This window comes from Lactuca saligna, chromosome 4, assembly GCF_052625555.1.
Source record: "Lactuca saligna cultivar CGN05327 chromosome 4, ASM5262555v1, whole genome shotgun sequence".
Lineage (NCBI taxonomy): Eukaryota > Viridiplantae > Streptophyta > Magnoliopsida > Asterales > Asteraceae > Lactuca > Lactuca saligna.
Genome location: NC_136420.1, coordinates 294964065 through 294976810, shown reverse-complemented (window position 1 = coordinate 294976810; position 12746 = coordinate 294964065). Strand labels below are relative to the sequence as shown.

The following is a 12746-nucleotide window of genomic DNA, read 5'->3' as shown; positions in this document are numbered from 1 at the left end:
CACTGAACAACTGGTACGCTGACGCTGGGTTATGTGCTGACGCTGAGTGATCAGTTTCAAACATCATCATATTATAAGGTTTGACCTTACAATCTCCCCCAATATGATGATGTTCAAAACGAGCTAGACACCGATAAGAAGAGAGTTGTTTATTCCTTCAGCACCAAAATTTAGAACCAATATATCTTCACTATCAACTTGAAATCTAGTTCGTTTGATTTTTGGAACTGAGGAACTTGGGCCTTGCTGCTGAGGACGCTGTGTAGGAACAAGATCAAGACGTTGAACTTTCTTGATCAGTAAATGAAGAGCACAGGTCAGTTCTGAAGAGAGAGCTGAAGTTTGCTTGGATGCTAATTCGAGCAATTCCATCCATTCAGAGTATCCGTATCTGATCAGCTCATCTCTCTTGACAACTTCAGTGTACGGATGTTGAAGACCTTGACGAGTGATCAGCAAAGTAAGAATTTTCTTGTTACGAGGTTTTGAGGCTTTAACTTTGATGATCTTATCACTGCTCACTCTTCGTTTAAGAACATCTTGAAACCTCTTCCGATCAATCCTGTCGAGAACAATATCAGTCCTTAACTTACTGCTATTGGGAGGAGGCTGTGTAGATTTAGATTTGGACTGATATTCTAAAAACTTTTGCATCTGAGCTTCAAAGGATCCTTTGGCCTGAAGTTTGTGCTGAATGAGGGATTCATCAGCATGAGCAATATTCTTTAGAAGTTAAGCTTTATTGGCTTCATCAAGAATTTGCTTAACTTGATCAGGAGACATGTTCCATTCAGCTGCCAAATTGGATATGCTGACAATGGACTTAGATTTCTTGCTGGGAAGAGAAGTGTCATTATGTGAATCAGATAATTCAGTATCTGCTGCCTTGCGCTTGCGAGATAAAGGTTGAAGATCCTCGCTAGCTACATCTGAGTCTTCTCCTTGAACTGGCATAGTGGGATCAATGAAGTTCATGTCTAGCATCTGACACTCATCATCATGTTCATCATCATCTGAGTCTTCTCCTTGAACTAGCACAGTGGGATCAATGAAGTTCATGTCCAACATCTGACACTCATCATCATGTTCATCTTCATCATCATGCTCACTATCTTCAGCTAGCTTTTCAGTCTATGCTGGTCTATCAGACTCATCAGTAGGCTTTTCAATTTTTGCTATTTTATCAGACTCGTGCATAGCCTGTGGTGGCTCGGTCTAGTTTAAAATGTTATCTTCAGATCCAAGCTCAATAGAATCAGTTTCTCCCCCTTTTGATCATCATCATGTTTTAGGCCAGGGGAAGGAGTTGATAGAAGAACTCCCTTCAGTTGGTTGACATCAGCCTCAATACGTAGAAGACGCTGACTCATGTCTCGAGTCAGTGTAAGAAGCTCATTAAACGCTGAGGCTGGTATTTGAATGAGCTGAGTACCTGGAGTTTCTTGTGAGTGATGCTGCTCCCCCTGAGACGGTTGCTCCCCCTGAGATGGTGGCATCCCCTGAGATTGTTGCTCCACCTGAGCTGAGTGAACCCTTTCGGTGATAGAAATAGTATGATGAGAAAGTTGAGGGGAGATATGAGCACCGTCTTGCATTTCAGCTTGTAGATCAGCATGAATTTCGTTGTTATCATCAGCTCCTTCATCAGTGTCAGCGGTTAGTGAAGGAACAGTATATGGATTTGCGATCCATTCTCGCATCCGATCAGAGATGCTGATGTCATTTGCCAGTGGATCATCCTGATACATTCGTACTGACATGTGTGGGTATTGGATGGGGTTTCCAGAGTGGGAGTAGTAGGCTTCAGCGAAAAATATATCCAGGACAAGAGCAATCCAGCGTGGAAATGGGACATGATCAGCTCGTACATTGGCACGAAGAAGTTGGACAAGCTGATCAAAGAAGAAGGCCCCATAATCAAGACGTTTGTTGAGACGAAGGGAACAGACAACTTGTTGCTCATAAGTACTCAGTTGATCACCACTACGAGATTTATGACCCACATATTTGCAAAGTGCCCCAGTGAAGAACTTCCATCTTGGAGTCATACATTGACGCAGAATGAGAGCTGATCGAGCACCAGCCTTCGAGTGTTCATAACCCAGTTGATCAAAGAGCGTCGACAACGTTCAATAGTTGGAAGCTCAGAGAATGGTTCAAAAATTGGTAACCTGAGTGCAGCAATGAGGAGATCAGCGGTGATAAAAACCGAGCGACGGCCACGCCCAATAGTCCCGGAGATGACGTTGTTTTCATCATTAACTGTTGCGCTGTAGTAGAACTCACATACTTGTTCGGGAAAGAACTCTGATGGAACCTCACTGATAGCGTATCGAAGTCTGCAGGATACTAAAAAATTGACAAAATAATCAAGTCCAAGACCGCGATGAACATCTGGTATATCAGGGTTGAAAACGACATTTGTGGCTTTGATGTATATGGGAAGAGGAGGAGAGTTTGGAGCTGGGACGACTCTTCTTGAAATGGAGGAGAAAGTGAACAGTGATGCCGCCATTAAAGAGAGTTTGGATTCTAGGGTTTTTAAGAGAGAGAAGATAAGAGATAGAGATAAGAGATCATACAATGTACTCAGCATGCTAAACATCATTAGCACATCATCATCAGCAAAAAAATACATTAGTTTATAAGACAATAGCAAACATTTGTAAAACATTTTCAATCTAGAGTGATCATTCCAAGTTCTCCAATAATGTGAGCATTAGTTTGAGTATCCAGGGCCTTGGGGAAAATATCAACTAGTTGATCTGAAGTCTTGACATGTTTTAGAACAATCTTGCCCTTCTCAATATTGTCTCTAATGAAGTGATGTCTGATCTCGATATGCTTTGTCTTTGAGTGCTGAACAGGATTCTGTGTGATCTGAATGGCGCTGGTGTTATCACAGTATATAGGAGTCTTTGTGAATTTAAGCCCATAATCTAAAAATTGATTCTGAATCCATAAGAGTTGAGCACAACATCTCCCAGCTGCAACATACTCAGCTTCTGCAGTGGAGATAGCTACTGAGGTTTGCTTCTTGCTAGACCAACTGATTAGTAGATTTCCAAGGAAATGACATCCACCTGACGTGCTTTTCTTGTCTAAGTTGCATCCTGCATAGTCGGAATCAGTGTATCCAAAGAGTTCAAGTGCTGAGTCATGAGGGTACCACAATACCAAGTTCTGAGTGGCCTTTAAGTATTGAAAGATGCGTTTAACTGCAATGAGATGAGACTCCTTGGGATTAGCTTGGAATCTAGCACAGAGAATGGTTCCAAACATGATATCAGGGCGACTTGCAGTGAGGTAGAGAAGAGATCCAATCATTCCTCGATAAAGAGAGTGATTAACATCAGTGTCAGTGGGATCAGCGTGTAGCTTATCAGTCTTGGACACCGGAGTAGAAGTCGGTTTGCAGTCGCTGAGAGAGTACTTAACAAGCATGTCAGCAATATATTTACTTTGACAAATTGAGATACCTAATTTTTGTTGCTGAACCTCAAGACCTAAGAAAAAGGTCATCTTCCCCATCATGCTCATCTCGAAACTTTGAGACATGATCTCAGCGAATTCCTTGCTCAGCTTCTCATTTGGAGAGCCAAAGATGATATCATCGACATAGATTTGAACAAGAATCATTTCTGAGCCTTTGTTTTTGATGAAGAGAGTATTATCAGTTGCTCTTCTTCTATATCCATTTTCAAGAAGAAATGATGTCAGTGTCTCATACTAGGCCCTATGAGCTTGCTTCAGTCCATATACAGCTTTATCTAGTCTGTACACATAGTCAGGGTGCTTCTTGTCTTCAAAGCCTGGGGGTGTTTGAGAAATACTTCTTCTTCTAACACACCATGAAGAAATGTTGTTTTGACATCCATTTGGTAGACAATGAAGTTCATGCATGAGGCATATGCGAGAAACAGTCTGATTGCTTCAATGCGGGCAACTGGAGCAAAAGTATACCCGTAGTCAATAGATTCAATTTGAGTGAACCCCTGAGCAACAAGTCTTGCTTTGTTGCGAGTAATAATACAATATTTATCAACCTTGTTGCGGTAGACCCAGCGTGTTCCGATGATGGTCTTTCCTGATGGTCTGGGAACAAGAGTCCAAACCTTGTGCCTTTCGAACTCATTCAGCTCGTCTTGCATGGCTTTAATCCAGCCAGCATCTTGAAGAGATGAGTGTATCTTGTCAGGTAAAATCATTGAAACAAAATTAACATACATACAAAAATTATTAGATACACGAGATCTGGTTCGGACACCATCATGAAGATTCCCAATAATTTGATCAACAGGGTGATCTCGATGTCCAGGAGCTGATTCCAATGGATTTGACACTGAAGTGTTATTACTGAAAGGAACATCAGTTGCAGGAGAATCTTCAGTCTCAAGGGTTTCATCAGCATCGGACAAATGAGTTGTCGAGTTGAACGTTGTATCTTGATTTACAGAACTTGGGTCTGAAACGATAGGATCAGGAATAATAGCTTCTTCTTCAGTATGAGAAACTTCATCATATGGGCAAGAGAGAAGCTCTTGAAAGATAGAAGAGTAATGAGCTACTTTTTTATCAGTGTATGATTCTTCATCAAACTTTACATGAATGGATTTCTCAATGCACTGCCTGTTCACATGAAAAACACGAAAAGCCTTTGAAATAGATGAATATCCAACAAAAATACCTTTGTCAGCCTTAGGCTCAAATTTTGATCTGGGATCGCGCTGATTAAGAATATAACAAATGCATCCAAACATGTGAAAGAAGGATACATCCGGCTTTCGACCTTTCAGCATTTCATATAGTGTCTTCTTGTGAACCCTGTGAATTAGAGATTGATTCTGAGTATAACATGTTGTATTAACAGCTTCAGCCCAAAACAACATAGGAAGACCAGCATGAATCATTAAGGTCCTTCCTGCCTCAATCAGTGTTCGATTTCTTCGTTCAGAAACTCCATTTTGTTGACGTGTGCGAGGAGCTGAAAAGTTCTGCCCAATGCCTTTACAATCACAAAAGTCTTCAAGAGTTGAATTCAGGAACTCAGTGCCATGATCACTCCTTAGCTGCTTAACTTTGAGACCAGTCAGTGTTTCGTTTTGACGAATCAGGGAGATAATTTCCTATGCAGCATGACTTTTCTTCTTCAAGAAAACCACCCATGTAAATCGAGTAAACTCATCCACAACCACCAGAGTATACTTGTTTCCTCCTTGGGAACGAACAGGAATAGGTCCAAACAAGTCCATGTGTAGTAAATGAAGAGGAATAGATATGCTAGAACATGACTTGGGTTTGAATGATGACTTGGTTTGCTTTCCTTGTTCACACGATGAGCACATCTTGTCTTTGACAAAGCTGAGTTTTGGGAGACCTCTAACTAGATCTTGATTGGATATTTTAGATAGATTCTTAAAGTTCAAATGAGAGAACCTTTTGTGCCAAATCCAGCTGAGATTGGTTTGAGACTTGGTAAAGAAACATTGCATCAGTGCCTTGTCACTTGAGAACATGTCAGGAATATATATATATATATATATATATATATATATATATATATATATATCATCTTTTCTACTTGCTGAGAGTACAATGTTCTTGTCAGTGTTGATGACTCTTCCTTCCTTCTTTGTAAAATGAACTTCATAATCAGCATCACACAATTGGCTGATTGAGATGAGATTGTGTTTGAGACCCTTTACATATGAAACATTATGAAACACCACATTATTGCACTTGATGTTCCCATATCCTTTAGTAAACCCCTTTCCATTGTCTCCGTATGTTATTGCAGGACCAATTTTCTTAACATAGTCTTCCAGGAGAGACTTGGATCATGTCATATGTCTTGAGCAACCGCTGTCTAAGTACCAAAGATGCTCTTGACCCTGCAGTGCTGAGAAACTAGTTAGAACACACTGACCCATTGTAAGATAGGTCATTCACAAAGTTATTTGGCAATATATTATAGCACTCTTTAGGAAGACAGTTCAAAGAATTTGATTTAAGAGTCCATCTTTCATTTCTAACTTTGATGTTGTTAGCTCTTAACAATGTTTTATCAAACTTGCATTCACTGATCTTGTGAGAGGTGTCACCACATCTATAACAAACTCTAGTACCAAAGTTTTTCTTGGTAAGCAAATTTCTAGATTTAACACATTTGGATTTGAAAGATTTACCAAGTGAACTTTGAGTCCTTTTATTTGACATTGAATTACAATAGAATTTAGTGTCAGAATAACTATAATCAATGATGGATAAGGAGCTGACATCAGTATCAAATTTAGACTTATGCACTGAAACACTGCAATCAGGATAATGTTTAAGTTGTTCATGAACAGCATGAAACACTCCGTTTGAGATAGGAAATGCGATAATATTTTCATTGAGAGGAGTTGGTCTCTCAAGATGTGCAGGGTAAGAAGTAGGATCAATTCCGGTGATTTCAATATTACACTCAGTAACACCATTAGAATCAGTAACACAGTATTCATCAATGAGACTCTGATTAATAAAAGTGTTGCTGATAAATTTGTTTTTGAAACTATCTTTTAATTCATTCATGGAATAAAATTCAGATTCCTTTTCTTGAGATTTAAAAACTTTTTCAGCTTCAGCAAAATTTCCCCCAAGGGTTTTCTCACATGAATGAGGTATTTGAGCAGAAATAACATAATTAGCATTTTTGTGAGATTTAGTCCAAAGTTTTAAAACAGTTTGTTCTTTGTTCAAGAGGTCTTTAAATTTATCAATTTCAGCAGATAGCGAGGAATTTGATAAACTAATAACTCTTAGATTTTCCTGAGTAGTGTCAATAATGTTATTTTTCAAGGATAGTTAAGTTTTAAGAAGATCAATTTGATTCTGCATATCTCTTATGATTTGATTCTTCTTAGAATTAAGAACACCCAAATACTCAAACATTTTGATTTTTTCATTCATTGAATAGGAAACAAAATTTTGAACCTGATACATTGAAGGAGAATCAGTGTTGTGCTTCCTGGAGTTTTCAACTGCATCAGACATATCAGCATCAAACGAACTGTTGTTGACTTTACATTCATCAGTATCTTCTATCTCAGCCATCAGACATTTAACTTCATCATCTGATGACTCCTCATCAGTCTTCCATTTTTCTTCTTCAGTGACAAGAACTTTATGTTCCAAGTTCTCTGCTTTCAGTTTCTCAACCAACTTGTTGTACTTCTGCTTCCAGTATTCATCCGAGCTTTGGGTTCTTTGCTTGCATTCTTTTGCAAAATGATCAGTGCTACCACAATTAAAGCACTGAGCTTTCCCTTTCCTTTCAGTAGCATGTTTCTTGTCAGCATCTGATCTTTTTGAAGATTTCCCACTCATCTTCTTCTGAAACTTTGAGAAATTTCGGCCTGATTTCTCAAAAGTCTTCACAATTAAAGCCGCACTAGCAACAACCTTTTCCAGATCATCAGTCTCACTTTTAGAGGAATCGGTGTCTGATTGGTTTTCAGTGCCTGACTCTGCCACTTGCTTTTTGTTTGAAAATAATGCCACTGATGACTCACGCTGAGCATCCTTCATCAGCTCCTTTCTCTGAAGCTTGGATTCCTCATAGTATCAAAGGTTTCCATAGAGACTTTGTAAATCCATTGTGCTGATCTTCTCACTATTTTTCAGCACATCAACATGATTCTCCCAACCTGCACCCAGAGAATCTAAAAACTTCTGCACTAGAACAGTTCGATGCTTCAACTGATCTAGTCTCCACAGATCATTAACAAGAGTATTAAACCTGTTAAAGGTTTAAGTCAGTGTTTCACCTTTCTTTGCAAAGAAATGTTCATACCTTCTGTTTAGATCATTTAGTTGAGTAGCCTTGACTTCCTCAGTGCCTTCAAAAGATGCAGTCAGCGTGTCCATCATTTCTTTTGCTGAGATGCAGTTCTGAACCAGCCCAAAGATATTGTATGGCAAAGCATAGCTGATTGCAGCCCGAGCACGAACATCGAGACCATTCTTTCTTTTGTCATCTGTTGTCCAGTTTTCTCTAGGTGTTTTCTTCATGACACCATCAAGAACATTGTTTTTCAAGGGCTGATACATCGGAACATATGGACCTTTGTCGATGATGCCCAACATGTCTTCATCTACAGATTCTAATGCATAGAGAGCTTTTATTTTCCACATAGAAAATTTGGTTTCATCAAACGGAGGAATTTTAGCAGAAGGATGATTTGATGAGTTTAAAGAGGAAGATGATGAAGCCATTTGTTTGATAAGAGAACACTGCTCTGATACCAATTGAGAGGACCTTAGATCAAACAATGACTATCAACAAGAACAACGAAGTTTCACAAAGAACTTTCACTAAGAATAATAATCTCACAAAGAGATTATTGAATGCACAAAGCGGCTATTAGGGTTTGTGAAAGACGACGTCTCACAAACTTGTACAAAAAGACTATATAGAACTAATCTAGGCAATCCCTACAAATCAGGGATATACCAGCTAACTAATAGACGATAACTATGGAAACAAGATAAGTACTAAATCTGTTACAAAATATTGAGTATAAAACTATACACTGAACAACTGGTACGCTGACGCTGATGCTGACGCTGGGTTATGTGCTGACGCTGAGTGATCAGTTTCAAACATCATCATATTATAAGGTTCGACCTTACAACGAGCCTAATTGAGCTTAATGACATAGGCTCGAGCTCGAGTTCGTTTAATAAACGAGCTTAATATTAAGCTCGAGCTCGGCTCGGGTTTCGAGTCGAGCTTTTAGCGATCCGATCCCGAGTAGCTCACGAGTAGCTTGGCTCGTTTACACCCCTAACGAAGAACATGAGATTCTTAAAGAATGTTCATGTTTTTTTTGTTCTTAAAAAATGTTAAATTATATGCAAATGGTGTTCTTAAAGAATGTTTTTTGTGTTCTTAAAGAATGGTGTTCATGTTTCATGCCTATTATAGTGGTTATGAAGATAAATTAGGTGTAAATTAAAAATGATTTTTCTATTTAAATGGTTATTAATTGAATTAACAATTTGCGATGAATAATTAATAGATGATTTAAATAATTGTTTAATAAAATTAAATACTACTTGGCTCATATTAATCCCTACATCCATATAATATTTGTGCATCCACATTTGAATCTTCCTCTATATATATATATATATATATATATATATATATATATATATATATATATATATATATATATATATATATATATATATATATATATATATATACACACTAGGTTATAACCCCTGTACTACACGGGACAACTTAAAATAGTTTAAATAATAACATTGTGCTCTAAAAGTACAATGTTGTAATTGGGAGGATTATAAATGACAACACATCAAAAACAAATTAAATGTTTTCCTCGTGTTGAACTTCATATAATGAATCCGTAAAGAGAACCAAGTTTGTTGCTTTTATTAGTAAGGAAATGAAATTACGTCGCTATATATAAATCTATTAATATATATGACTGATGTTTATAAAATAATGTGATTTACCAATTTTGAGCATAATAAAATAATCTTCACATCCATGATTCATCCATTCCTCCATCACATGTATATGTTCACAAAAAGAGATATATAAGACAACTTTAGAAGAAACTATGTAATATTTGATCATATAAGCACTGCTTTTAATCTGGAAAATTAATACAAACAATACGAGTGTGTCCTAAAAAGCATTAAAAATCAAGGAATCTTATCCATCAAAAAAGGGTTAATCGGTAAATTGATGCAATAATCTATGAAACGAAGATACACACAACACAAGATATGCACACACATCAACAAAAGCACATATACAAACTGTATATATGATTTGTATAATTTTGTCTTTTGATCGTTAATGACTATAGGCTTTTTTAAGTATATATAAATACCAAATTTCATAATTTTCTTTGTAATTGAAATGAATAATTGTGCTTTTAACTATAATTTAGCTTTTATCTTTTCTACTTATTCATAAATAGAATATCAATTAACTAGATTTTAAGTTTTAACTTATTATAATGTGTTTGCTTTGAATTACAACTTTTCTTCTTTATCATGTTAATCGTTTTTAGGTAAGTAACTGTACAGTTTTTATAAAATTATATTGTTTTACATTAAATTATTATACCAATCATCTATAAAAATAGGTAATACCAAAAATAGTTATTTATTACTAAACTGAAATTCATTTTTTCCTATAAAAATAAGTAATGCCAAAAAATAGTTATTTGGATTTCATTTGTTTATTTATTAAAGTACCAGTTATAGAATTTTATTATGGAAAATGACCATTGCTCGTCTAGAACATATATATAATGGTATCTGCATAAAATCAGGTGAAATGTAAGAAATAACATTGTTATTTCCTACCTTTAAACCATGAAAAAAAATTAATAGTAAAGCCAACCTAAACAATGATTTTTTTTTTGTATTGATCCTCTTGAAATAATAGTACACCTGATTTCTGAATTCTGATACATAATTACGATATCTTGTTTCACTATGCTTAAGACATCTCAATATTTTGCAAAAAGCATATAAATAGGCATGGATCAGTGTATCATGTAATGCAATTAGATCTCAGGAGATACCCAAATCTACTAAGTTATAGAAATAGTTTATGAATAAATTGAAATCGTAAGATATTTTAATTTCATTAATGGCAAGGTATACAGACACAATAAAGAGAATATAAGACAACAGAAATAGGGCTTAAAAAAAAAAAAAGAATTCTTTCAAATAACAGTATACTTTCATTATCCACCCAACAATTACAATATAATTTCAGAGGATGCACTCCAAGAGCAACTTACCAATTCTTTAAAGTATTCCAATATCCCCTACTAAGAACCATAAAGCAACTACAACATAAATTGGGCAGATACAAAGACTTGAGGGTAATTTCGTCTAAATTGCAATCATAACCTGAAGATTTGAGTAAAGCCATCACTATAGGGGCAACCCAACCTGCGAAGACAAATATGAAAGAAATCAAATAAAAACTTTCAAATCCATAATATCCTAGTAGATAATCATATAAAACAAATTTTGATAAACACAATAGTAAATCAAAACTTTGAATAAAAAGAGAAGAAATTGAAAGAAATGTTAGTTATTCCTGACTTGATGCAAGTCATGCAGCAATAGCCTAGCAATAATATGAAGAGAAAAATATCCAAAATAAAGAAGTTCTTTAACATAGCAAACATCAAATAGATGTAAAGTATTTAGATGAACTTTTTGGAATGGAAGTTTTTGAGATAGCAATCATGGAATCAATGAGAGAGAGAGAGAGAGAGAGAGAGAGAGAGAGAGAGAGAGAGAGAGAGAGATCAAAAGCTTATGTAAAAGCAAGTATGCGGTTTGTTCTTCATGCGTAAACTGATAAAGGGAATTCTCTCTCATCCATTTCATTGAAGCAAATGAAGGAAATTCTCACTCATCCATTTCATCAAACACTTGGCGTGCAACTTTAATGTCATTAAAACTACTAAGAAATGGCATGTATATGTTCCAAGAAAATACGTTTCTTAACACATGTCATCTATTATGTGGAAATCATGTTTGTTAGTTCTTAATTTTAAAAAAAGGTGAAGACATCAATTACCTAATCAAGTTCTAAAAATTGTCAGATTTATTCATCTTATCATTCCTTTCCACTTCTTGATTGCGTCATCAACTAAACACAAATACATAAACAGCATAACCTATAATATATATTATTCCATGAACCTCAAATTATATGTGTAAAACACATAAATTTTTCCAAAACATAAAAAATGTTCATGTTAATGCACATGGAATAAAAGAGAAACATATTTGAGTATACCAATTATCAGGACATTTTATCAAGCAGCTAGAGTGCGATATTAACAACGCAATAATGATTTAATTCAGAGCGTATCAATTCTTTAAACATGAAGCCCAAAATAACAAAATGAAGCAGGTTTGACCACCTGTATAAGTTTGGGTATAGCAACCGCCAATTGCACCAACAAAACCTCCAGGTCGACACTGAGTGAATAAAGAAAACGAAATACTTTTATTAAAATCAATGATTGAGAAATCTAATAGTCTAAATTGAGAGATTGAAAATCTCAGTGATTTTTGAGTTGATTTAGTGAGATTACTTTCATAATTTACGTCGATCAATTGCAAATATCGAAAAGTCTCGAAAATTAATGAGCATATTTCTCACTTTGGAGGATCGATTGTTTCTATCTTGGGCAATTAGGGATATTGTTATCATATATAGGGATTAAATCAATTCAAAATCTGGAAGTAGTGTTAGGTACGTATATGCTTAGAGCGGGAAACAAATTTTTGGAAAATGAGGAGGGTTTAGACGTTTAGTAATGTTCGTCCAAACTATAATTGAGAAAAGAAAAGGGAGATGATAACACCATAATGAAAGAAAGAAATGTTATGTAGAGTAGAATGATATATTTGAAGTCTTTACAAATATATGTTTTTTTTTATAAATATAATAATAGTTTTTAAATTTGATATAATAATTTTTATACTAAATTAATATAATATATTTATTATTTTAAATTATATGATAATATATACATCTATTATAACTTCATAATCTCAATCATTTGAATGACCTTTACCCGCGAGTTACACATGAATAAAATTAAATATAATATTTGATAATGTTATTTATAGTTGTTGTTATTATTAATTAGTTTTTTAAAATTTATTTGTTTAATGTTTTAATGTCTAAC

General features: G+C 35.3%; 1 protein-coding gene and 1 long non-coding RNA gene across 2 annotated transcripts; both read right to left on the bottom strand.

The window, feature by feature from the left end:
• Positions 1–7788: 7788 nt before the first annotated feature.
• LOC145040783 (uncharacterized) lies at positions 7789–8172 on the bottom strand. Its single transcript, XM_078988679.1, has one exon. The coding sequence runs from the start codon at positions 8170–8172 to the stop codon at positions 7789–7791; it is 384 nt and encodes a 127-aa protein (XP_078844805.1).
• A 2576-nt stretch (positions 8173–10748) lies between these two features.
• On the bottom strand, positions 10749–12361 carry LOC145039212 (uncharacterized). Its single transcript, XR_013679791.1, has 3 exons — positions 12147–12361; positions 11973–12030; positions 10749–10983 (listed from the first exon to the last, which is right to left on the bottom strand). It is a non-coding gene; the product is annotated as an uncharacterized LOC145039212 (long non-coding RNA).
• Between the last annotated feature and the right edge of the window lie 385 nt (positions 12362–12746).